The 25099-nt window shown below is 40.3% G+C and overlaps 1 protein-coding gene across 1 annotated transcript; it reads left to right on the forward strand.

Annotated features, from left to right (window-relative positions):
- The first annotated feature begins 10 nt into the window (after positions 1 to 10).
- Positions 11 to 19863, forward strand: Smpdl3a (sphingomyelin phosphodiesterase acid like 3A). The gene is made up of 8 exons (XM_059273000.1): positions 11 to 247; positions 6762 to 6975; positions 8191 to 8335; positions 11540 to 11636; positions 14762 to 14931; positions 15716 to 15896; positions 17735 to 17859; positions 19242 to 19863. Exons 1-8 carry the CDS (start codon positions 145 to 147, stop codon positions 19557 to 19559), a joined length of 1353 nt encoding a protein of 450 aa, XP_059128983.1. The 5' UTR covers positions 11 to 144; the 3' UTR covers positions 19560 to 19863.
- The last annotated feature ends 5236 nt before the right edge of the window (positions 19864 to 25099 follow it).

Consider the following 25099-nt stretch of genomic DNA (forward strand, 5'->3'; position numbering starts at 1 on the left):
TATGCTCTGGGGAAATCTGTCCTTGCACGTGATCTGCTGGGCGTCTACACCCAGAGCGGCTCTGGCCTCCTCCCCACCCCCAGGGCCTGTGGGTCCCAGCGGCGCCCCAGCCTAGCCTCTCCGGGGCAGTGACCGCTGCTCGCCATGGCGTTGCTGGGCACCTTCCTCTGCTGCCTGCTGGCTGCCTGTCTCTGCCACCCGGGCCTCGGGGTGCCCCTGGGGCCCGCCGGTCGGGCCCCAACTGTGGGTGAGTAGATCGCAACTGTGCACGGGACCGTGGAAGGGACCGGCGAAGTCGCGACCGTGCGTGGGCGGCTGGGCATAGGACACAGCCACGCTGGTCACTGTGGTCCAAGGCCAGATAGTAAGGTCACTGGGCCCCTGGCCACCGTGGGGGGAGGGGGAGTCCATGGGAGCCAGTAGCGAGTCGCCTGCTGGGCGTTTGTTTACATCCTGGGTCTGGGTTGTTTTGCTCCCTGGGGAAGAAAGCCCAAGCTGCGGTCCGGGGGGGAAAGGCAGCTAAGAATTGCTGTGGGTACTCCCTAAGTCACCCAGTCTGCCCAGAGCTGAGGGGGACAGAGTCCCCACACCTGGGTCCTACACCAAGCGTCCTTCTGTTCTGTTCTGCTCACTGAAGTCGGAGGCTTTCTCTGCCTCGCCAGGTCTCCAGGCTTCTCGTCCCTCCCATGCTCACAGTAAAACTTGTGAGCTCTTCTTTATCCCTTAGTGCACTTGGGTCTTTGCGTGGTGAACAGTTCTGTTCTGTAACACTTAACCAGTGCCTGCCCCGCCCCCTGCCCCTCCGTCCCCTCGCCTCTCACCCCCAGCAGAAGCAGCAGCCAACAGTAGCTCCTAAACTTGGTAAGATGCCATAAGTTCAGCCCCAATCCATAATTACTGAATCCAGACTTGTGGGGATGGGTGCCTGGGGCCAGTTAAACACTTCTGATCTCTCTCAAGTTGGGGAATCCATCTTCAGACTGATTGTTTAGTAAGATTGGAGGATGATGCCTTCTGGGTTTAAAAAATTAAGGTCACCCCCCCCCCCCCCCCCCAGCTCTCTTGAAAAATAATTACTCTAGCTTGGGTGAGGTTGCTCAGAGAGGGTTTCTCTTTTGATTTAGGAAGCTAGCTGTACTTGAGACTTTTGGCTGTGCTCGGCACTGAAATTCTGCCGTCTGTCTCCTCTCTAAGCTGCTGGTCTATCTATCTGCACAGGACTTCAGGAATGTTCTGGGGGCGGGGCGGGGAGGGCGAAGCGGGGGCGGGTCCCTTATCTTTGCCTGAGCATGAAGTGAGCCTTAGTTGTCAAGCCTTTGCAAGCCACAGTTGTATGTCTGGTTTGCCAACTCTGGCAAGTAACAACCATAACAGAATCCCCCCAACCCGACTGTGTATGTATCCTGTTGCCTTGTGTTTTTATTCTGCTGGAATTGTGTCTGTCAGGCAGCAGGCTTAGCACCAGGAATTGGCTATTTAAATGGGTGACTCTTCAGGATTTTGACTTAAAGATGTCTCAGGCTGCACCACAGGCAAAGCCAATCACCTTTTAGAGTTAATTGCTGAAAGCCTTCGTGTGCAAATTTGCTTGCGGGGGGGGGGGGGGGTTGTGTGTCATGTGAATCTTCATTTAGTTTCCTGTTTTGGTAGGGGAGGTGACATGGTTGAATCACCTCCTACTGCCTAGGAAGCCAAGAGAGGCTAACCAGAGTCCATGACCAGACGTGTTGACTCAGGGGTTTCACATTGCATGGATTATTTTCCGTGCTTTCTCCTCTTTCTCCCTGGCACTTCCCCCACAACTTCCACCCAGACTATTCTTTGCTTGCTTTCTCGCTGTGTTTAAATTCCCAGGCCTAGCTTTCTCCCTTGCCAAGTCCAGGTGACTGGAGGATAACTACCTTGGTGTTGTTTACCTGAATGTGCTTGGCTCCTTTTTTTTTTTTAATTTTTTTTATTTTTTAGATTTAGTAGACTGTCATTTACTGGTGTATTTAGCACATAGGAACTGACATTATAAACAGATACCCCCCCCCCCATTTAAACAACTACATACAGTTGTCCCTACAGTCATGGTTCATTGGGTTTGCTGGGACAAGTTATTAAACATTCTTTGACTTAAATTTTTTTTCTTGGAAATTTTGAGCATCTGTCTAGACCAATTCTGATCATTTATCTGTCCAGACATGTGGGAAGCATTATTTCTTGAGAAATCTTTGAAAAGATTATCTGGAGAAGAAAAAAGCAATTGTGGTAAAGTGTTTTGGACTTTGAACTAGAAAATTTTGACTCGAGTGTGTTACTGACTGTATCACAGGCCAGACTGGTGGCCTTACACACACACACACACACACACACACATACACACACTCTTTATGTACAATTCCATTACGTTAGGATGTAAAACCTCCAGAGGTTCTGACTCATTTAAAGCTATCCTTCAGTGAAACTATTACCCGCTCATTTGTCTATCCAGCAATGTGGTAGAAACAGCACCTGGGCATCTGGAGAAACTGGTTCTAGCTCAGCTTTCATTGACTAGTCATATGATTTGGAGGGAAGCCTGAAATCTGCCTTTGCCTAAATGTCATTAGTTATAAATTAAAGAGTCTTCGCTAAGGGCCCACTCTATCAGGCAAATTCCTAGTTCTTGGAACTCTGTGAACCAGCTACTGGATTCTGTCAGAAGGATGTGCCCTAATCCATTTCAAATTTCGGATTATGAAAACTTAATCCATTCATGATCTTATTTACCTTAATCTTCACTGCACCTTGTGTGTAGATACCATTATCTACTTTCGTGTGAGGCAGCGCATTTGACTAAGTATGTGGGAGGCAGTGTACAGTGGTTAAAAGCAATAATGTGAGTTCTGTGGGGAGATTCCTGAATCAGTGTCTCAGCCCTCTTTATGATATGCGACTTTAGCTTAATCTCTGTGCACTTCAGTTCTCTGTCTGTTATAACGGACAATAATGATGAAAAGCCTAGAGAACGTACTAAACATGTCATAAGTACTTGATGAAGTTGAACAGTTACGTGCAAATGGGGAAATTCAATTTCAGATGGCGGGTTTTCTAAAATAACGATAGCGAAACTAAAATGTAGCTTGCTCAGTGTCGTGTGCCTTCTAAGGACTTGCTTTCTGCTGCAGCTAAGATATCTATTATCTTACAGGACACCATTACATTTCCATCTGACAGATGATACAGGCTAAGATCACACAGCCAACTTTAATTACTGGGTGATAGAGATTATGTCGGAAGTCAGGCTGTCTGACTCCGGTGTCACAACGCCGTTCTGTTTTATGTGTAGTTACTGCACGTTTACATTCTACAAATAGTATGAACACAGGTTTATATAAAAGTGAGATGGAAGGGCAGCCTGTATGATAATTCCAATCAATCTGCCTACTCTGCTTTGTGTACTGGGATACGGTATAACTGAACTCGAGATAAAGTTTAGAGCATTTTCTGCTTTGTGTGGAAAGAAAGAAATTACTCTTGGCTGATGTTTTCAAAGACTGATTAAGTACTGAGTAATTGACCACGGATCCTACTTTATTTCAACTTCCATCTGGATTTCAAGTCTTCTACTTCTTACATGTAAACCCTTGTTATAAAATATGATGACACTGGCAAGAACTGACCTCCAAAACAATAACTTGTCCTTGCTACTAAACGAGTCCACTGCTGTTTTAATTTCATTTCTGTGGCTGTAGTCAAATGGTTACCTCGTTGTTGCTGGGAAGCCAGAGCAGGAACACAAGGCAGCTGGTCACATCCACAGTCAAGAGCAGACAGAGAAGAAATGACCCTTGTTCACTTGTACCCAGTTCTCTCTCTACTTACACAATCCAGGATCATGTGTTTTGAGACTAGTGCCCACCATTGTGGCCTGGGTCTTTCTACATCAGGACACAAGAGTTCCTCATAGGCATGCCTCAAATCAACAGTCAAAACTTCGTCATAACTGTTTTCACTGTGTTTTTCCATTGGGTTTTGTTAAGATTTATCATTTTTGCATAGATTAAAAAGTTTGCATCCTACTTGGTTTTGCTGTTTCTTCTGATATATTTCAGATGTAAATTGAAATCAGAGTGAGTTCAAAACTCTTTTAAGTATGTTTTTGCAGCATATTTGGAGAGTTATTTTGAAGAGCAGTTAAAGAGAACAAATGAAAAAATGCAAAGAATATACTCACTAAATAATATGGTAATTAAAACAAAATAAGGAAAATGTTCGATCTTCTGTGATTCCAAAATTCAGTTCTGCTGTCCTAAAGGTTCCTATGCTTTCAGAAAAGTAAAAAACATCATGGCTGTTAAAGCTGGACACATGTCAGTGTTGAAGACGTTAATTATATATGAGAGAGCAACACAATGGTTGAATTTATATATAAATTACATATAAGGAAACTTGAGAGCTCTTCACCATATGGGCTCCCTTATATGCGGGATCATATGTAAGTTGTGTATGCTTACCAAATTTCCAATTTGAGTCAGTGTATTAGTGAACTTTTGTTACTGTGATCAATGAAATGCCACTATCAAGACAACTTCTAGAAGGTAGAGTTTATTTGAGTTTCTAGATCCAGGAAGGAAGGCATGGCACAGAGGCTGGATAAGAAGCTCAATGGTCACATCTTCAACCAAAAAACGGAAAACAGAGAGGGCTGGGGTGGGGGCTATGGACTCTCAGAACCCATCCCACCGTTACATACTTCCTCAACCAAGGCTACACCTCCTAAAGATTCCTTAACTCCACTAATTGGGGACTAAATATTCAAATACCTGAGCCTATGGGGATATTTCTCATTCAAACCACACCCGACATTAGTTTCTCTACTATAAACTCAAAATGGTAAGTCCAACTTCATGGAGTCCCTTTGAGAATGAAGTGATACAACATATACGAATTTCTTAATACCATATCTGTCATATAAACTACACCTGGCAGTCAGGCAGGGGTGGCGCACGCCTTTAATCCCAGCCCTTGGGAGGCAGAGCCAGTGGATCTCTGTGAGTTTGAGGCCAGCCTGGTGTACAGAGCGAGATCCAGGACAGGCACCAAAACTACACAGAGAAACCCTGTCTCGAAAAAACCAAAATAAATAAATAAATAAATAAATAAATAAATAAACAAACTACAACCTGGCATATAACACAGATTCATAGTGAAAGATATCATGACTTGTTCTCATAATTCTTTGAATGAAATAATATTTCTTAATATGATTTCCATGGAGGATTACTGCAAAAATAGATTTGGTTTTTCCCTGAGCCCAATAGAAAATTTGTCTTTTAAGAACTACCTCGCATAATATAAACATTGAGTACAAGTGTATGATGGTTTTACCTCTGATTAGTTAGCTTTAAAGAACGTCTAAGCAATCATGTTTGTGTCGTGGCTTTTATTCAGGATTTGTTTTTTCCTTTAACGCTGAGAGAAATTAACTCAGTATAAGAATTAACTGAGAGGCTGGCTGGATTGGTAGTGAAGGGCGAGGGTCGAGGGAAAGAGAGCTTGGGTGAGCGGGAGATCCCAGCTGGATCAACAACAGAGAGGGAGAACAAGGAATAGGAGACCATGGTAAATGAAGACCACATGAGAATAGGAAGAAGCAAAGTGCTAGAGAGGCCCACAGAAATCCACAAAGATACCCCCACAACAGACTGCTGGCAAGGGTTGAGAGACAGTCCGAACTGACCTACTCTGGTGATGGGATGGCCAAACACCCTAATTGTCGTGCTAGAAACCTCATCCAACTACTGAGGGATCTGGATGCAGAGATCCATGACTAGGCCCCGGGTGGATCTCTGGGAGTCCAATTAGCGAGAATGAGGAGGGTTTATATGAGCGAGAATTGTTGAGATCAAGGTTGGATAAAGCACAGAGACAAATAGCCAAACGAACGGAAACACATGAAATATGAACCAATGGCTGAGGGGTCACCAACTGGATCAGGCCCTCTGAGTGGGTGAGACAGTTGATTGGCCTGATCTGTTTGGGAGGCATCCAGGCAGTGGGACCGGGTCCTGTGCTCATTGCATGAGTCGGCTGTTTGAAACCTGGGGCCTATGCAGGGTCCCTTGGCTCGGCCTGGGAGGAGGGGACTGGACCTACCTGGACTGAGTCCACCAGGTTGATCTCAGTCTGTGGGGAAGGCTTTGCCCTGGAGGAGATTGGAATGGGGGACGGGCTGGGGGGAAGGTGAGGGGGGTGGGAGGGGGGAGAACAAGGGAATCTGTGGCTGATATGTAGAACTGAATTGTATTGCAAAATAAAAATTTAAAAAAAAAATTAAAAAAAAAAAAGAATTAACTGAGAGAAACATTTCCTGATTCTTCACTCCATCTACTTGTGCAATCTTGGTATAGTAGGCAGTATTTTTAAGTGATTGTTTTTCTACAAGAGTAAAGCCAATAATTTCTCAATTCTGCAAGAAGACGTGCTACTGAGACACAATAGGATATGACCTCACTGGCCTCTCAGAACGATGGCACCAAGCGTTTCATTGTGCAATCTCATCTTTCCTGGAGTCTTTGCTGAGTAGTCATGCTAACTCTGGACTCATTGGTTTCACACGTGAAAGTTGTATGTTCTTCCGTGATTTGACGCTTCTTCATCTCACAGGAGAGAGTTGCATTTAACTTTGTAGTATAACCCTGAAATTGTGACAACTTCCTTCTGCAGTGAGGGGAGCAGATGTCTTGGTCTTACTCTAAACACGAATTTATCGGTATTTCTTTTCTAACCAACAGGACAGTTTTGGCATGTGACTGACTTGCATCTAGACCCAACTTACCACATCACAGATGACCACACCAAGGTGTGTGCTTCATCTAAAGGTGCAAATGCCTCCAATCCTGGACCCTTTGGAGATTTTCTGTGTGACTCTCCATATCAACTTATTTTGTCAGCATTTGATTTTATTAAGAATTCAGGACAAGAAGCATCTTTCATGATATGGACAGGGTAAGAACGTACATAAACTCTTAATTATGTAGTAATGTCCTAACAGTGTGGCAATCTTCATTAGTGTGCTAAATTTCATAAAGAATTGTTTGTGTTAAAGCATGCTAGGTCTTATGCTACAGTGAAAGGTCCCAGTGCAAATTGGACTCAGTTAAAAAGGAAAAAGAGGGGGCATGAAGTCGGGAGGGAGCGGGAGGTAGGTGTTGATCTAGGATGAGTTAGTGGGAATGGGAAGTGACTATGACCAAGGTAAATTGTATGCATATGTGCAACTCTCAGACTTAATAAAACATGTTATGTAAAAAAATACTAGACCACATTAGTCAATATTATTAGTGCTAAAAACAGTTTTAGACATCCTGTGGGGATTCTTTTTCCTGTGGTATAGACTTTATAAATATGTTTATGTTAACTAAGAGATGATTCCATAAGTAACACACTTGCATTAGTTTCTTGTAATATGGATTAATATGACAGTAAGTTTTGGTTAAATAATTAAGAACAAAAGACAATAATGGGTGTTAACTTGTGTTGACAGTTTTGCGAAGCATCATTTTATGGGGGGATAATTAACTAGGTCCATCCATCAGAGTACTGTGGTGAGGACTGTATTTCTAATTCCTGAATATGGGGTATAGCTAAGCTTTATAAGGTGTTTACGTTGTGTGGAGGACTGTTTTAATTAATTTCTATTCTGCAACTTATTAATATTTATATCCCTCGATCATATTATTTCCATGATAGAGGGGAGGAAATGAAGACACTGAGATTCTAAACAACTCGCCCACGTGTATATAATTACTTGTTGGTAAAACAGATATTTGAATCTATGCTTTTGTTCCTGCAGTCTACACTTTTCTGATTCTGTGCTGTTTCTTAGAAATCTTCAGCCAGGAGGTAAAATAGGCTAGAATTTCCTGTATTACCACCTACCCCCTTTTCTATTATCAGTAGATGAAGAGTATTTATCTCACCCCATCCCTCTACCCCTTTTGAGGTTGTGTTCTGCTATGTAGTTCAAGCTGATCTTGAAATACTGGGCTCAACCCATCCCTTACTGAATAGTAGGAACTATGGGTATGCCATCACCATTGGCTACTCTTTGACTCTTTAATTTTAACTTGTTATTCTAAAGTAGACGTCTCTGATAGCTACAAGAAGTTATCACCCATAAATCTAGGGATTTTATTCTTTACACTTCTGTCTCCTTTTCAGGGATAGCCCACCTCATGTCCCAGTACCTGAACTCTCAACAGGCACTGTTATAAAGGTGATCACTAACATGACAATGACCGTCCAGAGCCTCTTTCCAAACCTCCAGGTTTTTCCTGCACTGGGCAATCATGATTACTGGCCACAGGTAAAACTGACCTCAGCTTCCAGACGTGCTTGGATGATTTCCCTATTAATAGTGTCAAAATGATGACAAGGGTATAAGAATGGATCTCAAGGAAGTACTCCTGTGATAACCATCAAGGAAGGTTATGGGTGTTTTCAAATGATTAAAAAAAACAATTTGTAAAGTATTATGCCAATAATGTTCTTTAGTAGTAAATTTAATAGTTTGTGCATTTTTAGTTCTTTTTTTTGTTATAAACTTCTTTAGTTTCCACAGTCCTTTCAGTATATTTTCTTATTCATTTGCCATTTCCATAACAGGCCTGTAAAGCAAGGTTAATACAGACAGGTGTTTCCATTTTTCCAAACCTGTAGACATATGAAGATCAGCACATTCTGATTGAAGGTAGATTATTATTAAGGGCACAAGTAGGAAGACTATTAAAATAAACAAAGGTCAGTGTTCCAATCCAGCTTATCTGATTCAGATGTAATTCAAGACAAAAATTATTTTCAGGATATTCAATGCTTGATGTGACCTGACTCTAGTCACTCACAGAAGCCATTTTTCAAGCCTGTGCATACTTAGCTATGGTTCAGTGTTCTGTTACAGTTGTGTAAAACTCAAGCTGGACAGTGGTGGTGCGTGCTTTTAATCCCAGCGCCGGAGGCAGAGACAGGTGGCTGTCTGTGAGTTTGAAGCCAGCCTGGTCTATAGAGCGAGTTCCAGGATAGCCATGGCTACACAGAGAAACCCTCTCTGTGTAGGGTTTCTACAAAAAAACAAAACAAAAAGGATCAATTTGTACAGAGATTTGTTCATGAGAATTTATAGTTCCATCATCCTCTGTTCAGAGACCTTGCTTAGCCTTAGGCAATTCTGTTGCTGGATTTTTTTTCCCCCGTATCCCAGCCTGCCAGCGGTCAGGACAAATCTCTCCCACTCACATCCCCCAAGTAAGCACACAGAGGCTTATATTAATTATAACTGCATGGCCATGGCTCAAGCTTTTAGCTAGCTAGCTCTGTATCTCAAATTAACCCATAACTATTCATCTATGTATTACCACATGTTCCGTGGCAGCTTTACCTGTATCATATTACATGCTGCTCCTTGGGCGGCTCACTGGTGTCTCTTCCGCCTTCTTCCTGTCTCTCTCTTTGAATTTCCTGCCTACCTCTAAGCTGCCTTGCCATAGGCCAAATGGCTTTATTTATTAACCAATCAGAGCAACACATATTCGCAGCATACAGAAAGACATTCTCCTATCACAATTCACGTGTCTTTCTTCCACAGGTCACTCATTTACAAACAAGAGTGACAATATTTGCCTTGCAAAGCTTTTGTGCACATCAGTGATAATATATGAAAAGAGTGTAACATATTTCCTGATACCTCATAAGCCCTCAGTAAGTAAAGTTGTGGTCATTAAATCATACCCCAAGTAAATTTGTTTTTTATTTCTTTGAGATTTTATTTTATCTTCATCCTTGTTTTTGTTCAAGTTAAATCTTAAAGCAAGTCAAAGACATAAATACTGACTTCTAAATTGTTCTTTCTGTAGGAAAATTGGGCTGCATATATACAAATTACATTTCCCCCCATTTCTAGATTATGGGTTTTACTGATGGGGATTGAATCCAGGGTCTCTCACATTCTAAACCCAAGGTCTCCCACAAACTAAACAGGTACTCTCCCTTGAATCTGATTTCTAGTCCCTACCTTGTGATTTTTTTTTTCCTATTACTTCTTTTCTTTCTGCCTCTGCCTCTGCCTCTGCCTCCTGAATGCTGGGAATAAAGGCTTGCACCACCATACCCTCCTGATCTTTTCTTAATGTAAAAACGAGTTTTTTACTGTTTCATACACGAGTACTGTATGTATATCATTTCCACCCTTTCTTCTCCCCTCCTATAACTCCTCTTGTATTCTTTTGCTCTCTTTCACCTCACAGCTTTAGATATATCGAACATTACAAGAAAATTTCAGAACAAATTTTCCTGAAGACTGCTATCTGGGATATAATTTTAGAGAATGCTAGTGTAAAATTCTGCCATTAAAAGCCCCTAAACCCGCAGGGTAACTCCATAAACATATACTTAGATGTTCAACTGCCTCACCTGTTCATCAGAGGCAGATTGCTTACCCAGGAGTTCTTTCCCATTACTACTCAAGTTAGCAGTTTCTATTTACTTCTATTTACTTCTGCATTGGTAAGACTGGTGCTGCCAAGCTCATGGGTAAGCATGGGTAAGGTCCCTTCTTATTATAGCTCATTTCTCTATGGTAGTCAGGTCTCAGCCCAAAAGGAATCTCTCTCTCTCTCTCTCTCTCTCTCTCTCTCTCTCTCTCTCTCTCTCTCTCTCTCTCTCTCGTGTGTGTGTGTGTGTGTGTGTGTGTGTGTGTGTGTGTGTGTGTGTGCATATGAGGCTAGAGACATCAGATCCTTTGGGATTGGAGTTACTGGCAGTGTAAGCCACCCAACATGGCTGCTGGGAACCAAACTCAGTCCTCTGCAATACATGTTCTTAATTACTGAGCTGTCTCTTCAGCTCCTAATTTTTTATATATTTTATTTTATTTTTTTTAGTTACTATATGTTACAACTTAGCCCTCCACAAAAAGTCTAGTGCAAATCACAAGCACTCAGGCATAAATCTGACTCTTGAAGAAATTGTGCAGCTTTGTAATAGTATTCTAAATGACTTTATTAAAATCTTAAGTCATTAAATTTTCTCTAATCTTACAGCATGCTACATCAGTCCTGTGTGTGCAGGCTCAAACCTGCCTTCATTGTCTTGGGAACACACTTGATCTCATCATCCATCCAAACCCTGCCCAGGCCCTAAGCATGAGCAACTCTCTGCACATAGCGCACACCTCTGTGCTGTTGTGTTTATGTCTGGACCACACATTTTGCTTTAATGCCAACTTGAAATTGTTGCTCAATCCCTACTTTAAATGCTGCCTTCAATCCTTGCCTGACATAATCTTCTCCTTTTGTTCTCCTAGGACCTACCTCTATGGTAGCTCTTAGCAATATGTCGTACAGTTAGTGCATCAACTTTTGTCTACCTTTTTTCTGCTAGGTTAAACAAATTCCTTAAAGACAGAAAATTTAGTGCCTACAGATGACTAAGATAGTCAACACTTAAGCAATATTCCCATTAATGAATCCCAAAATTCTTTAAAGTTTCAATTACGGACTGTCTTCTTTGTGGCTAGGACCAGCTGCCAATAGCGACCAGCAAGGTCTACAGTGCTGTAGCTGACCTCTGGAAACCGTGGCTGGATGAAGAAGCTATTAGCACTTTAAAGAAAGGTTAGTGGAACAGTCCTTTGCTTCCCTTTTTATTACTTGATTAGACTTAAATTTTTAACATTTGGTTGGGTCTTCCAATTCTAGATGGTCTTTGTGTCCACTTTGTAGGAAAGATAGTAAACAGCAGCGAGACTTTAGGACACATGCAAACCTGTGTATCTTGTGAAGGAGCTCTTTGCCTTCCTGTCCCATCCTCAACCGCGATCACATGAAGAAAAAGCTGAACTTTGAATGTGAATATAAACGAAAGCTTATATTTTAAATTGGAAAATGGATTGAGAAGAAAGAGCAGATACTTTTGACCTCAAAAGCACAATGTTATGAAGAAGCAGCTGGTAAATCAAGAATAGCTAAGGTTTTCAGATGGGCCTTGAGATGTGTAGAAAAGTACCATAAGGAGTACATGGTGAGTCCTTCCCTGGGTACAGTCTTTCCCTCCCCTCCCATGGGCAGCCCATGAGAAGATGGTGTGTGAAGCTGTAGAGTGAAGCTGTGTGGAGACCACAGAAGTTCCAAGGGAAGATGTAAATGTAAGCACAGCCAGCCCCAGAGAGAGCATGTGACATGCAGTCAGGAAGGCCATAGGACTACCCAACTGAAGCTGATAACCCACTGCCGTGTACAGTAGATGTCAGCCGCAGAGTTAAAATTTAATGTTCATCCTGTTGAATGTCCATCTTGCTTTTGTCTGAGCCGTCTCTGTTGTTTTCCCATTCCTCTCTTTTGGAATAGTAATGTGTGTTTAGTAAGCATTTCAGCACAGTGATAAAATACTTGAGATAAACAAGGAAGGAAGATTCATTTGAGTCTCTTCTTTCAAAGGTCGATTGGCTCATGGCCTTCTAGCCTCAATGCTTCAGGCCCCTGATGAGGCCAAGGCATCATGGCAGATGAGTATGGTGGAGAATAGGTCCTTACTTCATGGCAACCAGAAAAGGAGATAGGGAGGAAAAAAGAGATAAGGAGGGATAAAGAGAATGAGAGAGAGCACAGGGGTCCGTGTGAACAGACATAAGACATTCCATCTGAAGACATTCCTCCTGCGTTCTACTGCCTGTAGTTGACTAGGCCCTACCTCCAGTTGCCTGTTTAGCTTCTCAATTGGTAGATTCTCATGCTGCCTGGTGATTTAGTAACCTCTCAATAAGGCCATCATTTGGGACCAGCAAACACATAAGGGTGTTTAGAAACATTCCAAATCTAAACTATAGCAGAATGTTTACTCCTAGCCATTGTATGTTGTAAATATGTAATGTTCTTTTTTTTTTTTTTTTTTTTTTAAATTTCTTGGGAAGTGAACACAGGTGGATCTTTGGGGCTCTGTGTTCCTTTGAGCCTAGCCTGGTGAAGTCCAGGCCAATGAGAGTCCCTGTCTCCATAAACAAGGTATATAGCATCTGAAGAAGGACATTAGAGAGGTTGGCCTCTAGCCTCTACATGCAACACACACACACACACACACACACACACACACACACACACACAATCACTCACACTATGATTACTATGGGGAAAAATCATAATATGTTGTGACTATAGGGGTGAAAATGGAAGTCGAAGAGGCTGTGTGTGATCAGTCATGATTGAAAGCTAAAGAAATAGATGCTTGGTGAGTGAGCACAAGACAAAGAAATCAGGCACCAGAACAGAGGGGCTCACTCTAAATGTTCCAATATGACAGATCCTCTGGTGTCTGTCTCCACTGATTCAGGGGTGGGGTATATGTGTTCTTTTTCCGAGTGTATCTAGAATGGTCTTGTGCATTTCCATTATTCAGATTTTATGTTTCATAGTATCTCTCAGCTTAAGTCCTATTATTTAAAACTAGGAGCTAGTGCATAAATTGTTATTTTTTTATTTTTTGAGATGAAAATATAATTGCATAATTTCTCCTTTCCCTTTCCTTCCTCTAATTCTCTCATGTATCTCTCCCCTCTTGCTCTTTCAATGCATGGATGCCTTTTCTTTGTTGTTACTTATGTGACTGGATAAATGATAGATAGATAGATAGATAGATAGATAGATAGATAGATAGATGGATGGATGAATGGATAGGTAGGTAGGTGGATGGATGGATAGGTAGGTAGGTGGATGGATGGATGGATGGATAGCTAGATAGGTAGGTAGGTAGATAGGTAGGTAGGCAGATAGATAGATAGAGAGATAGACAAATATATATATCTATATATCTATATATATAGAGATGGATGGATGGATGGATGGATGGATAGATAGATGGATGATGGATGGATGGATAGGTAGGTAGGTGGATGGATGGATGGATAGATAGATAGATAGGTAGGTAGATAGGTAGGTAGATAGATAAATAGGTAGGTAGACAGAAAGAAAGATAGAGATAGAGATAGAGATAGATAGATAGATAGATAGATAGATAGATAGATAGAGATATAGCTTGCTAAATACACGAATACAACCTGCTCAGTCTGTATAATGTTATTTGTATGTATATGTTTCCAGAGCTGACCATTTGGTATTGGATAACCAGTTGGTATCTCTTGCCTGGGGAAGACTATTTCTCCCATTTTCATTATTCCTTAGTTTCCTGTAGTTCTTTATCTAAGGTGGATGCCTTGGGAGCTATTCTCCTTCCATGTTAGCATGTGTTCTGGTGTTGTCCTTGTTCAGATTGTATTTAGGCAGCCATATTGGTGAGACTTTATATGTGTAGTTTCTCTGACATTTTTAGAACACACGATCTCATAGGAAACTCCCCAATCCTCTGGCTCTTACAGTCTTTCTTCCCTGTCTTCCACAGTGATCCCTGAACTGTAGGTGTAGGAGTTGTGTTGTAGACGTGGCAGTTGGGATATAATTCCACCGCTCTGCGTTTTGAGCCATTGTGGTTTACTGTAATATAAATTACTATTTCTTAAAAAATCAGTTTCATTTCCCACTACCCAAACATGCATATTCAATGCCACTGCTCTTCCCTCATAATCTTATACATTGGACCTGACCCATGGTTCCTTTTCAGTTAATGTTAACTTGGATTCTTCCCCAGTGAGAATGCCAGTCTGCATTGTTAGCCTTAAGAATTCACTTTCACAGTATCTGCATTTTGTGTGTTCACCTTCCTAAAGTGTGTTTTACATTTGTTTTTACAGGTGGCTTTTACTCCCAGAAAGTTGCAAGTAATCCAAACTTGAGGATCATTAGCCTAAATACGAACCTGTACTATGGCCCGAATATCATGACCCTGAATAAGACAGACCCAGCAAATCAGTTTGAATGGCTGGAAAACAAACTCAACAGCTCTCTGCAAAATAAGGAGAAGGTAAATCCTCTAGACTAGAATTAGCAGAATCAAGAATTAATAAATGCCTTAAAAATCAAGATTTAAAAACAAAGTTGACTCAGGTCAATATTCTTATACCATCAAACAGTCCAGTATAAATGAGATATATGTCATAATGCATCATTACATAATTGCAGCTTTTTCCCTTATTCTCAGAAACAGGAGACAAAGTGTCTTTGCTTTCTAAATTTTAGTTGATATAGTTAATACTCAGTCATGAGTATCCAGTGTTGTAGAATATTATTTGAAGGTGTGTTACTTTTGTTAATGTTGCATTTGTTTAACTCTGTGAACCATTGCTACTGTGCCTGTCTAAAACACCTGATAGTCTCAGAAAGAGCTGAGTGGCCAATAGTGAGGCGGGAGAGAGAAATAGGCAGGGCTGGCAGACAGAGAGGATAAATAGAAGGAGAAACCTGGGAGGAAAAAGAAAGAGCCAGAGAAGGAGGAGGACTCCAGTGGCCAGCTACCCAGCCACATAGCAAATCATGGAGTAAGAGTAAGATTTATAGAAATAAGAGAATGGGAAAAGCACAGAGGCAAAAGGCAGATGGATTAATTTAAAATTCAGAAAAGCTGGCTGGAAACAAGCCAAGCTAAGGTTGGGCATTTATAATTAAGAATAAGCCTTAATGTGTGATTTATCTGGGAGCTGGGCGGGGGGGGCCCAAAAAGAGGAAAACCAACAATAATCCAGCTGTCATTTAGTAATGATAAATGTGCAAACAAGCTGTCATGTGCCTCCTTGTATTTCTTTTTTCAGGTATACATTATAGCACACGTGCCAGTGGGCTATCTTCCTTATGCAACTGGTACCCCAGCAGTGAGGCAGTACTATAATGAGAAACTGGTGGATATTTTCAGAAAATACAGCTCTGTCATTGCAGGACAGTTCTATGGCCACACCCACAGAGACAGCCTTATGGTTCTTTCCGATAAAAAAGGTAATGAAGGTGATCTGTATGCAGGTTCCAGTCCACCTTGCTGGATCATAGCTGTGACTGACCAGTGCATTTACTAGTCATGGAATTTAAGCTTTGTTTAAAAGCAAAGTCCCTTGCCTTTTCTTATTTATCTTGAATGGTTGTATGCTGAATGCCCAAATCATAGGATTAGACATGTGACTAGATTTCTTCAACGTAAGCTCTGGTCAGCTGCACAGGGCTAGTATTGCTTATTTGGCATTCACAGAGAAGCCTCTGAAAGCCTTAGCTTACTCCAAGTTTCTGCTAGACTCTTGGTAGCTTACTCCAAGTTTCTACTAGACTCTTGGTTTGGAGAAAATAATACTGTTTGTTGTTTACCTGCTACACTCAAATTTCTCTTTATATGACTTTTTTTTTTCTCAGAATTTAAAGTACAGATCACAATTCACAGACTGTCCTAAAATATTCAGCACATTATTAATTGCTCTTGTCACTTACTCACAGTAAAAGGAAGGAAAACTAGAAGTTATAGCAAAAAACAATAAAAGTTTGCTTTTATATAGACAAGAGGGAAACAAGTTATATTTTCTTCAGTATTTTGACAATATTTTTGAAATGTTTATCTCTTATCTAGAACAAATTATCTTATAACAATGACTACTTTAAGGTTTGATTTTTTTTTTACATCATAATATGACTTTTTTTGTTAGAGAGAGATTCACTATGGACCTCTGACTGTCATATAACTCACTATGTAGACCAGGCTGGCCTCAAACTTACAAAGATCTGCCTACCTATGCTTACCCCAGTGCTGGATTGAAGACATGTGCCACCATGCCCAACCATAAAATTGGTTTATGGTTCTTATAATAGACATGTTATAAAATATGTTAATATTTTGATTTTGATTTTTAATTTTTTTTTTTTGAAGCAGAGTCTCACTGTGTAGCTCTGGCTGTCTCTCTCTCCCAAATTCTGGGATTAAAGGCTTGTGTCAATCAAATTATTATATAATTATTAAAACTTTGCTTTAGTCATGATAAAAAAAATACCAGATTGTTGTTGTTATTGTTGTTGTTCTGTGTGTGTCTGTGCGTGTAAATTATGGTGGACTTTTTTTTGTGAAAAATTTTCAAATATATGTATATATATAAAGGCTGAGAATATGATCAACAAATCTGTTTACTTATCATTTGTATTGAATATATATCAAGATCTTGCTGTATTTATTTATCATCTATCTATTGTCTTTCAAGATCTTGCTGTATTTTTTTATTTAGCATCTATCTATTCATTCTCTATCATCTTTGTCATCACTATATTGATCAATCATCTGTCTGTCTAAAACCTATTATTTATCTGTGTTCTGTCATCTATGTCTGTATCAAACATCTATATTTCATTTATCTGCTATCTATCTATCTATCTATCTATCTATCTATCTATCTATCATCGTTTATTTATCTAATCTATAACCTACCTGTCTGTCATCTATCTGCTATCTATTTATCTGGTGTTTAAAGGTGACTTTCAAAAATGAAGTCAGTTATAGATCTATATAATTGTATATTCATTGTTAGAAAATATAGGTAATTTATATGACCATAATAACATTAATCTGCTTAACAAAGTCAATAATAGCTCTTTGGTTTTGTTATTAAATACCCTTATTTTCTCAAAAGCAGCACTTAGTGCTTTGAGGCAATTACAATTGGAGGATTAATCAATGGGCACATAATATTTGTCTATTGATCTCTTAACCTAAGCTATTCATATTTTTACGTTTAAATTAAAATGTTATAATATATACCTGATTTTGTTGGGTTTTTTTTGTTTGTTTGTTTGTTTTGGTCCAGGAAGTCCAATAAATTCTGCATTTGTGGCGCCTGCAGTCACGCCAGTGAAAGGAGTTTTACAAACAGAGACAAATAATCCTGGTGTCCGACTATTTCAGTACAAACCTGGTGATTATACATTGCTGGTAAGTTGGAGCAGTTCAGTTGACCCCACCTGTATACATTTATATATGTCTTCGAAGTTTTCATTCTTTTAGTAGAATGTTTCTCAGCAAGCCATGAGAGAGGCACTTGATGTTGGTATCTCATGGTGTCCTTATTTAAAGATTATAGCTGAAGGTTTCCTGTGTCCACCTGGCTCCTGCAGCTGCTCAGACCCAAATAAACACACGGAGACTTATATTACTTATAAACTGTATGGCCATGGCAGGCTTCTTGCTATCTAGTTCTTATATCTTAAATTAACCCATTTCTATTAACCTGTAAGTTGCCACGTGGCTTGTGGCTTACTGGTACTTTTATATCTTGCTTCCTCTGTGTCTGGCTGGTGACTCCTGACTCAGCCTTCCTGTTCCCAGAATTCTCTTCTCTGCTTGTCCCGCCTATATTTTCTGCCTGGCTACTGTCCAAGCAGCATTTTATTTATTAACCAATCAGAGCAACACATTCACAGCATACAGAGCGATATCCACAGCAAAAGATGTTATATCTGTTGTCATCTCTATGGGTGGGTAGGTAAAGTTTGCTTGTGGGAGGTGACCATCTCTTTAAGACCATTTTTATATGTTTGTTTTAAGACTAGGTCTCATGTAGCACAGGCTGGCCTAAAATGTACTGTATTCTTGATACTTCTGATCCCCTTGCCTCTATCTTCCAAGGGCTGGGATTCCAGGTATGCACTCCCATGCCCAGATTTATGGGGTGCAGAGACTGAGCACAGGACCTTGCATATGCAAGGCAGGCAGGCACTTTATTAATAACTGAGCTACATCCCAAGCCCTGATCTTGTCATTTTTTCCAAGCTTTCACTGGATGGATATAGCCTTATTTGTGTACTTTGATATATACTATTGTCCTCCCTAAGAATAAACATTAATTTTTCTTCTTCCAAACTGCTGCCTTCAGTACTCTACTGAATTCTATCAGCTGTAAGTGGTCATCTCTAGGCTGTGAGATTTTAAGGTGCTTTATTTTGTACATCTCACTGTGTATCTGGATGATTTACTATTATACTTTTTCATTAGTTTGAAAATTTTAAAAAGCAATACAAGTTTTTGGTATTGAGACGTGTGTGTGTTTGTGTGCGTGCGTGTGTGTGTGTGTGTGTGTGTGTGTGTGTGTGTTTCAAGACAGGTTTTCTCTTTGTGTAGCCCTGGTTGTCCTGGAACTAGCTCTGTAGACCAGGCTGGCTTCAAACTCACAGAGATCCACCTGCTTCTGCCTCTCAAGTGCTGGGATTAAAGGCATGCATCACCATTGCCCAGCTGAAGTGAAGTTGTTATAGAAATGTATTTGGGCCATATTTTGAAACCACTCTGAATTGAGGTTGTTGTTTTCTTTATTATAGGACATGTTGCAGTATTATTTGAACTTAACGGAAGCAAATCTAAAAGGAGAGTCCAACTGGACACTGGAGTATGTACTGACTCAGACCTATGGCGTTGCAGATCTACAGCCAAGGAGCTTGCATGAACTGGCTAAACAATTTGCTACCGTAGACAGCAAACAGTTCCTGAAATACTACCATTATTTTTATGTGAGTTACGACAGCAGTGTAACTTGTGATCAGAAATGCAAGATCTTACAGATTTGTGCAATTATGAATCTTGATAACATTTCCTACAATGATTGCCTTAAACAACATTTTATGAAGCCCAGCCAGTAGTATTTCAGTCATATTCTTAGTAAAAAAAAAAAAAAAAAATCACATCACGGTGCTTCAGCGATCAGTTTGTGAAGTACTGACCCAGGTCAGAAGAGCTACTCTCTGTGCTTTCTTATTTGTGAGTCTCAGATACTGACATCAGTAACATTCAGAACTTTTACACATTGAGTACATGTAAATTGTTCATTAGCAGAGTGATATCTGCACATAAATACCTTGTCTTCCAATTTTGCACAATTATACCTACCGTATGCCCTTGTAAAAATTTTCATCTATGCAATAAAGCAGGTGACTTCTCTATGGATGTTACAGAGTTCTGTCTGTTTTTTGTTTTGGATTTTGAGACAGAGTCTCATGCTATAAGCTCAGGCTGCACAGGAACTCACTGTCTGATTTAGGCTGGCCTGGAATTCAAGAGTAATCCCCTTGCCTCAGTCTTCTAAGGGTTGGGATTGTAGTCATAAGCTACCATGTCTGGTGGTACTTTTAATGCCACCTGTATTTTTATAATGATAATTTTCAATCCTTTCATTCAGTCTTGATAAAGCCTCTGGTTTTCATCATATGTGTGAATGGACACTAGTATTGTTTGTATGTCCCATCTACTCTTGGGAAAGCATCATGGTCTCCTTAGGACCATCTCTGAGTCTCTAGATCATCATGTGCATGTCCTGCCCAGTTTTCTTCCTTCTGTATTCTCGTACTAGTAATCTGTAAGAATGAGAGTCACATATGGTGTACTTATTGCAAATTCACTGCAGATGCTCCTTAATGATGATACTATATCCCAAATAATCCACAATCAGTTGAAAACTGTCACATGTTCCTTGGATGACTCATTTTAGTAATGAATATTTTGCCAAAAGCATAAAGCCAGCACTCCAGTGGCCTTCTGTATAGAGAATGCAGCTGGTTCTGGACCTCTTTTCTGAATAAAACCTGAGGCTTGCTAGTAGTGAGAAATGCAAAGTCATCCCATAAACAACGTTATGATGGAAAAGGCAACAACCTCATGTTCTTTGAGCACTGAATCACTGTGAGTCACTGGATAGCTCAGTTTTCAACACTGAGTTGAAGGGGTAGTTCTTAAATGCTTGGTAATTTGATTCTAGAGGCACACTTAAAAGTAAGCTCTCAAAAATACGTACAAAAAGGTACACTTAAAATTCACAGAGCATCATTATGTAAAAATGACAATGAAGCCAAACCTATAAACCATAAATATATCTCACACAATCACTTTTAGTAGGGATATAGATGTCTAGCTGTTAAAGATGAGTGGGCTGTTTCTTCTTTGGAGAAAGATTTATGGTGAAGTTATAGAGACATTGAGAGGATTAAAACACTCTAGCTAAGAGGAGGTTGTTTCTGGACTGAAGTGGTGGCAACCAGTTCCTGGTACATTTTAGAAATAGTTTCATTGATAAGACTATGTAAACAATAAGTACCCAGAGTTCTGTGCCTCCAATTGTAGTTGGCATTTTCTTTGGGCTACCAACCAGCTCCTAAATAAAGACACAGAAAATTATTATTAATTATGAATACTTGACCTTAGCTTATAGGTCTTGTCCCACTAGTTCTTTTAAACTAATTTAACCTGTTTCTAGTCATCAATGTTTTGCCTTGGAGCTTTTTATCTTTCTTTCATTCTGTATGTCCTACTTTCCTCCTTCCTCTGTGTCTGTCTGTCTGGCCCCTGGCACTCCCTGGCATCTTTTTCTTTCTTCCCCCTAGCCTAAATTTCTCTTCCTACTTACTCTCCCTGCCTAGAAGTCCCACCTATATGTTTTTGCTCACTATTGGCCATTCAGCTTTTTATTAGAACAATCAGGTGCCTTAGGCAGGCAAGGTAAAACAGCAGCACATCTTTACATAGTTAAACAAATATTCTACAACATAAACAAATGCAGCACATCTTTACATAGATAAATAAATGCAACATATCTTTACATTGTTAAACAAATATTCCACAACATCCAATGGAGCTAATATGAGAAGGGAGTTGGGCTTACTGAAAGAAGTTAAGGCTGATGGCAGGGTATCATGGTCAGAACAACAAATTAAGAGCATTATTGTGTGTTACAGCAAGCTTAGAGTATCTAGGAATTCCTGTGTTCATTAAATGTTTGTTCCCACATATAGGTAGAATGAAAATGTCTCCCCATATGCTCATGTGTTTGAACACTTGGTCACAGTTGGTGCTGTTTGGGAAGGTTTAGGGGGTGTGGCCTATTTGGAGGAAGTACATCACTGGAGGTGGCTTTGAGAATTTCAAAGACTCATGCCATCTCCAATGCATTTTCTCTCTGCTTCATACTTGTGGCTCATGATGTGAGCTCTCAGTTTCTGTTCCAGCTGCCATGCCTGCCACTTCCCTCTGATGGTCATGGACTCTATGGAGCTGTAAACCCAAATAAACCATTTCTTCTGTAACCTTGGTTATGGTGTTTTATCACAGCAGTGGAAAAGTAACTAAGATATACAATTATCTTTAAATTTTGGATATTAAAGCTTTTTTTTTTTTTTTTTTTGAGAAATAACTTCAACTCCTAAGAAAGAAACCACACCATCTCAGACTGGTTTTGTGAATAAGATTATTTCTCTGAGACTTTATGTTTGTTAGTAACTTACAGGAATGTATCCTCTACCCACTTCTCTGCTGGTACAGTTCTAGGTGAAACCGTTCTAGACAAACCACTGGAGGGCATCTAAGTAAGGGAATAATAAATAGTATTGATTTAATTATTGATGAGCCATTCATTCTTCTGCTGAGTGGATCCCTCAAATAGACTCTCCTACTTAAATACCTTTGCAATGGAGCAACAGCTTATGCAAACGAATGTCAGTAAACCATTCCACAGAACACTGGAAAAGCTAGTGAAAAGACTGAGTTTACTCATGCTGTAACTTCCATTTTCTCAGACAGGCCTATCGAGTCTACTTACAAAATTGTCTTCATTAAATGAACTGTGACTCAGCATCTTTACTTTTGAATGGAATGAAGTTTTCTATAATATATATTTGTTCCTGGAACATTTAAATCTATATTAAACTTTATATTTTATTACAAGAATTCAAGTCTCCTATATTCTAATCTTTATGTATGTATCCCTTTTTGAAGGTTTTATTTCCTTATTTTTAACCACTAGTGATTTAGGAAAATGACTCTGGATTCCTCTGACATTTGTCATGTAGCTCTTGGGACTTTCTTGCAAGACGTGGAACTGATAGAGGTGATCGATTTCTATAGCCTTTCTCTGCCTCGGTGCATTCCTGCATCTCTCATGTTTTAGTTCGAATGGATTGCTTTTTTCCTTTCTAAATACAAATGCAATTACCCATATCCTCATCTTTCCTTACATTTTTTGTAAGTCTTAATTAAGAACTACTCTATTTCTTTCTTTCTCTCCCAAACTGTTTTCTAAAAGATGCAACATTATAAATTGCCTCTGCTGTCAAAATTTTCCAAACTTCTCAGTCAGTGTTAATCTCCCCTCCCCAAGGCTGCCATAGTATCCTCTTTAGTGGGCTTTGTTAGTAGCATTGATCATCCTTCCTTTCCTCTCTTTCCTTTACTCCCATTAATCAATAGAGAGAAAGCCTCTGTTTTCCTCAGTCTGTACCCTTATTATGAAGCAGAGTGCTTAACAAATAGCATTTTAGGCTTCCCAGCTGACAATAAAATACACAGACTTGGTGTCTGGGTTGTGTAGAAAACAAATTTATTTTCTAACAGCTCCAGAGGTTGGTAGTCCACGCTCCGTGTACCTGCAAGATTGATTTAGGGTTTCTGATAAGGAAACTCTTCCTAGTTTTCTGTCCCATAGAACAGTCTTCCCTCTGATATATGTATGTGGTGGGAGGTGGGGAAGAAACAGAGAGAGAGCAAGAGTGAGTGAGTCTTGCTTCTTTTTCTTATAAGGACATTCTTCCAGGGGAAATGAGGCAGGCAGGAAGGGGAAAGGGCCCATTGTTAATAACTGCAGGTTGCTTACATTTGTTATGGTGAGACCAGACACTGGAGTTGAAAAGATTAAAGATTAAACCTACAGAGTCTGGAGCACCTAAAAAGATGAAAAAAAAGACATGCAGCTGAGCGTGAGATAGCCAAGCTAGGCATGGAAGAGGAGGGACAAGACTCTGGACCACTGAAGGCAGGCCAGCTGGCTCTCCCAAATCCTTGATGCTCTATTGTCCTTTCAAATCTCTCTACTTTTTTATTTTTATTTTTTTATTTTTGTTTTTATTTTTGTTTTTTTTTCAAATCTCTCTACTTTTAATACAGCTGTTTGTAACAGACTCAATTGGAAGAATAGTTTCTAGCAAGCCTCCACCCGTTGTGAAATGTTACTTTAACTAGGCAAAGATGTGTTATGTGTGTTTACGCTGCCTTTGTTTAACAATGTAAAGATATGGTACTTTGTCTGACTAAGGCACTTGCTTGGTCTAATAAAAAGCTGAACTGAGCCAGGCGGTGGTGGGGCACTCCTTTAATCTCAGCACTCGGGAGGCAGAGGCAGGCAGATCTCTGTGAGTTCGAGGCCAGCCAGGGCTACAGAGTGAGTTCCAGGAAAGGCGCCAAAGCTACACAGAGAAACCCTGTCTCAAAAAAAAAGCTGACCTGCCAATAGCTAGGCAGTAGAGTAATAGGCAGGGTGAGAGAATAAATAGGAGGAGGAGGAATCTAGCCTCCAGAGGAGAAGAGAACGAGGGAGGAAGAAAGGGAGATGCATGGGACTAGCCAGCCGGGCAGCTGCCAGCCAGCCAGACTTGAAGTAGGACATGCAGAATCAAAGTAAGGTAAAAAGCCCTGAGGCAAAACATAGAGGAAGAGAAACAGGTTAAGTTATAAGAGCGAGTGACATCATAAGACAAGGCTGAGCTTTCATAATTAATATTAAGTCTTTGTGTCATGATTTGGGAGCTGGTTGGTGGCCCAAAGAAAGCCTGCTACATGCACCTACTTCAAGAAAGAGACCCCCAAACCACCATATAGACAAAATAAGAAATAACCAAGAACCATTGTTGCTATATCCTGGTGGCTGTGGCAGAGTTAACCCTCTGCTTGGTGAAGCAGATCATGTAAATGTGAGATAAACTGGAGCTTAGAATAATTCACTGCTCCTGACACACTTGCAAGGTCAGAAGGTCGTGAACACCAGTCAAATGACTGACAGCTAGCCGACAGTCACAGGCAATCTCTAATACGAACGGAATCAGGATGTACACAGGGAGGCCTCAACCACCTAGTTGGGTGGGCAGCACATGAGCAGTGAGTGCATGATCATCTCCCTGGGATGGGCCAGGCAAATGCAGAGTGTGTGGAACCTCCATTGACGTAGTCCTTGATAGCTCAGAGAATGAACTAATGTCAGTAGAGATTACCTCAGCCTTTGTCTAGTTTCTGCTGTTGCCCCTATAAAATTCCTAAACAAAGGAAATTCAGTGGATTTTTCCCCTTGGAATCACTTCCCTCATTAATCTCTCATTTTCCCTCAGCTTTTCACTGTTTGGCAATAATACTTGATATTAATGAAGCC

Source organism: Peromyscus eremicus, chromosome 8b (assembly GCF_949786415.1).
Source record: "Peromyscus eremicus chromosome 8b, PerEre_H2_v1, whole genome shotgun sequence".
Taxonomy (NCBI): domain Eukaryota; kingdom Metazoa; phylum Chordata; class Mammalia; order Rodentia; family Cricetidae; genus Peromyscus; species Peromyscus eremicus.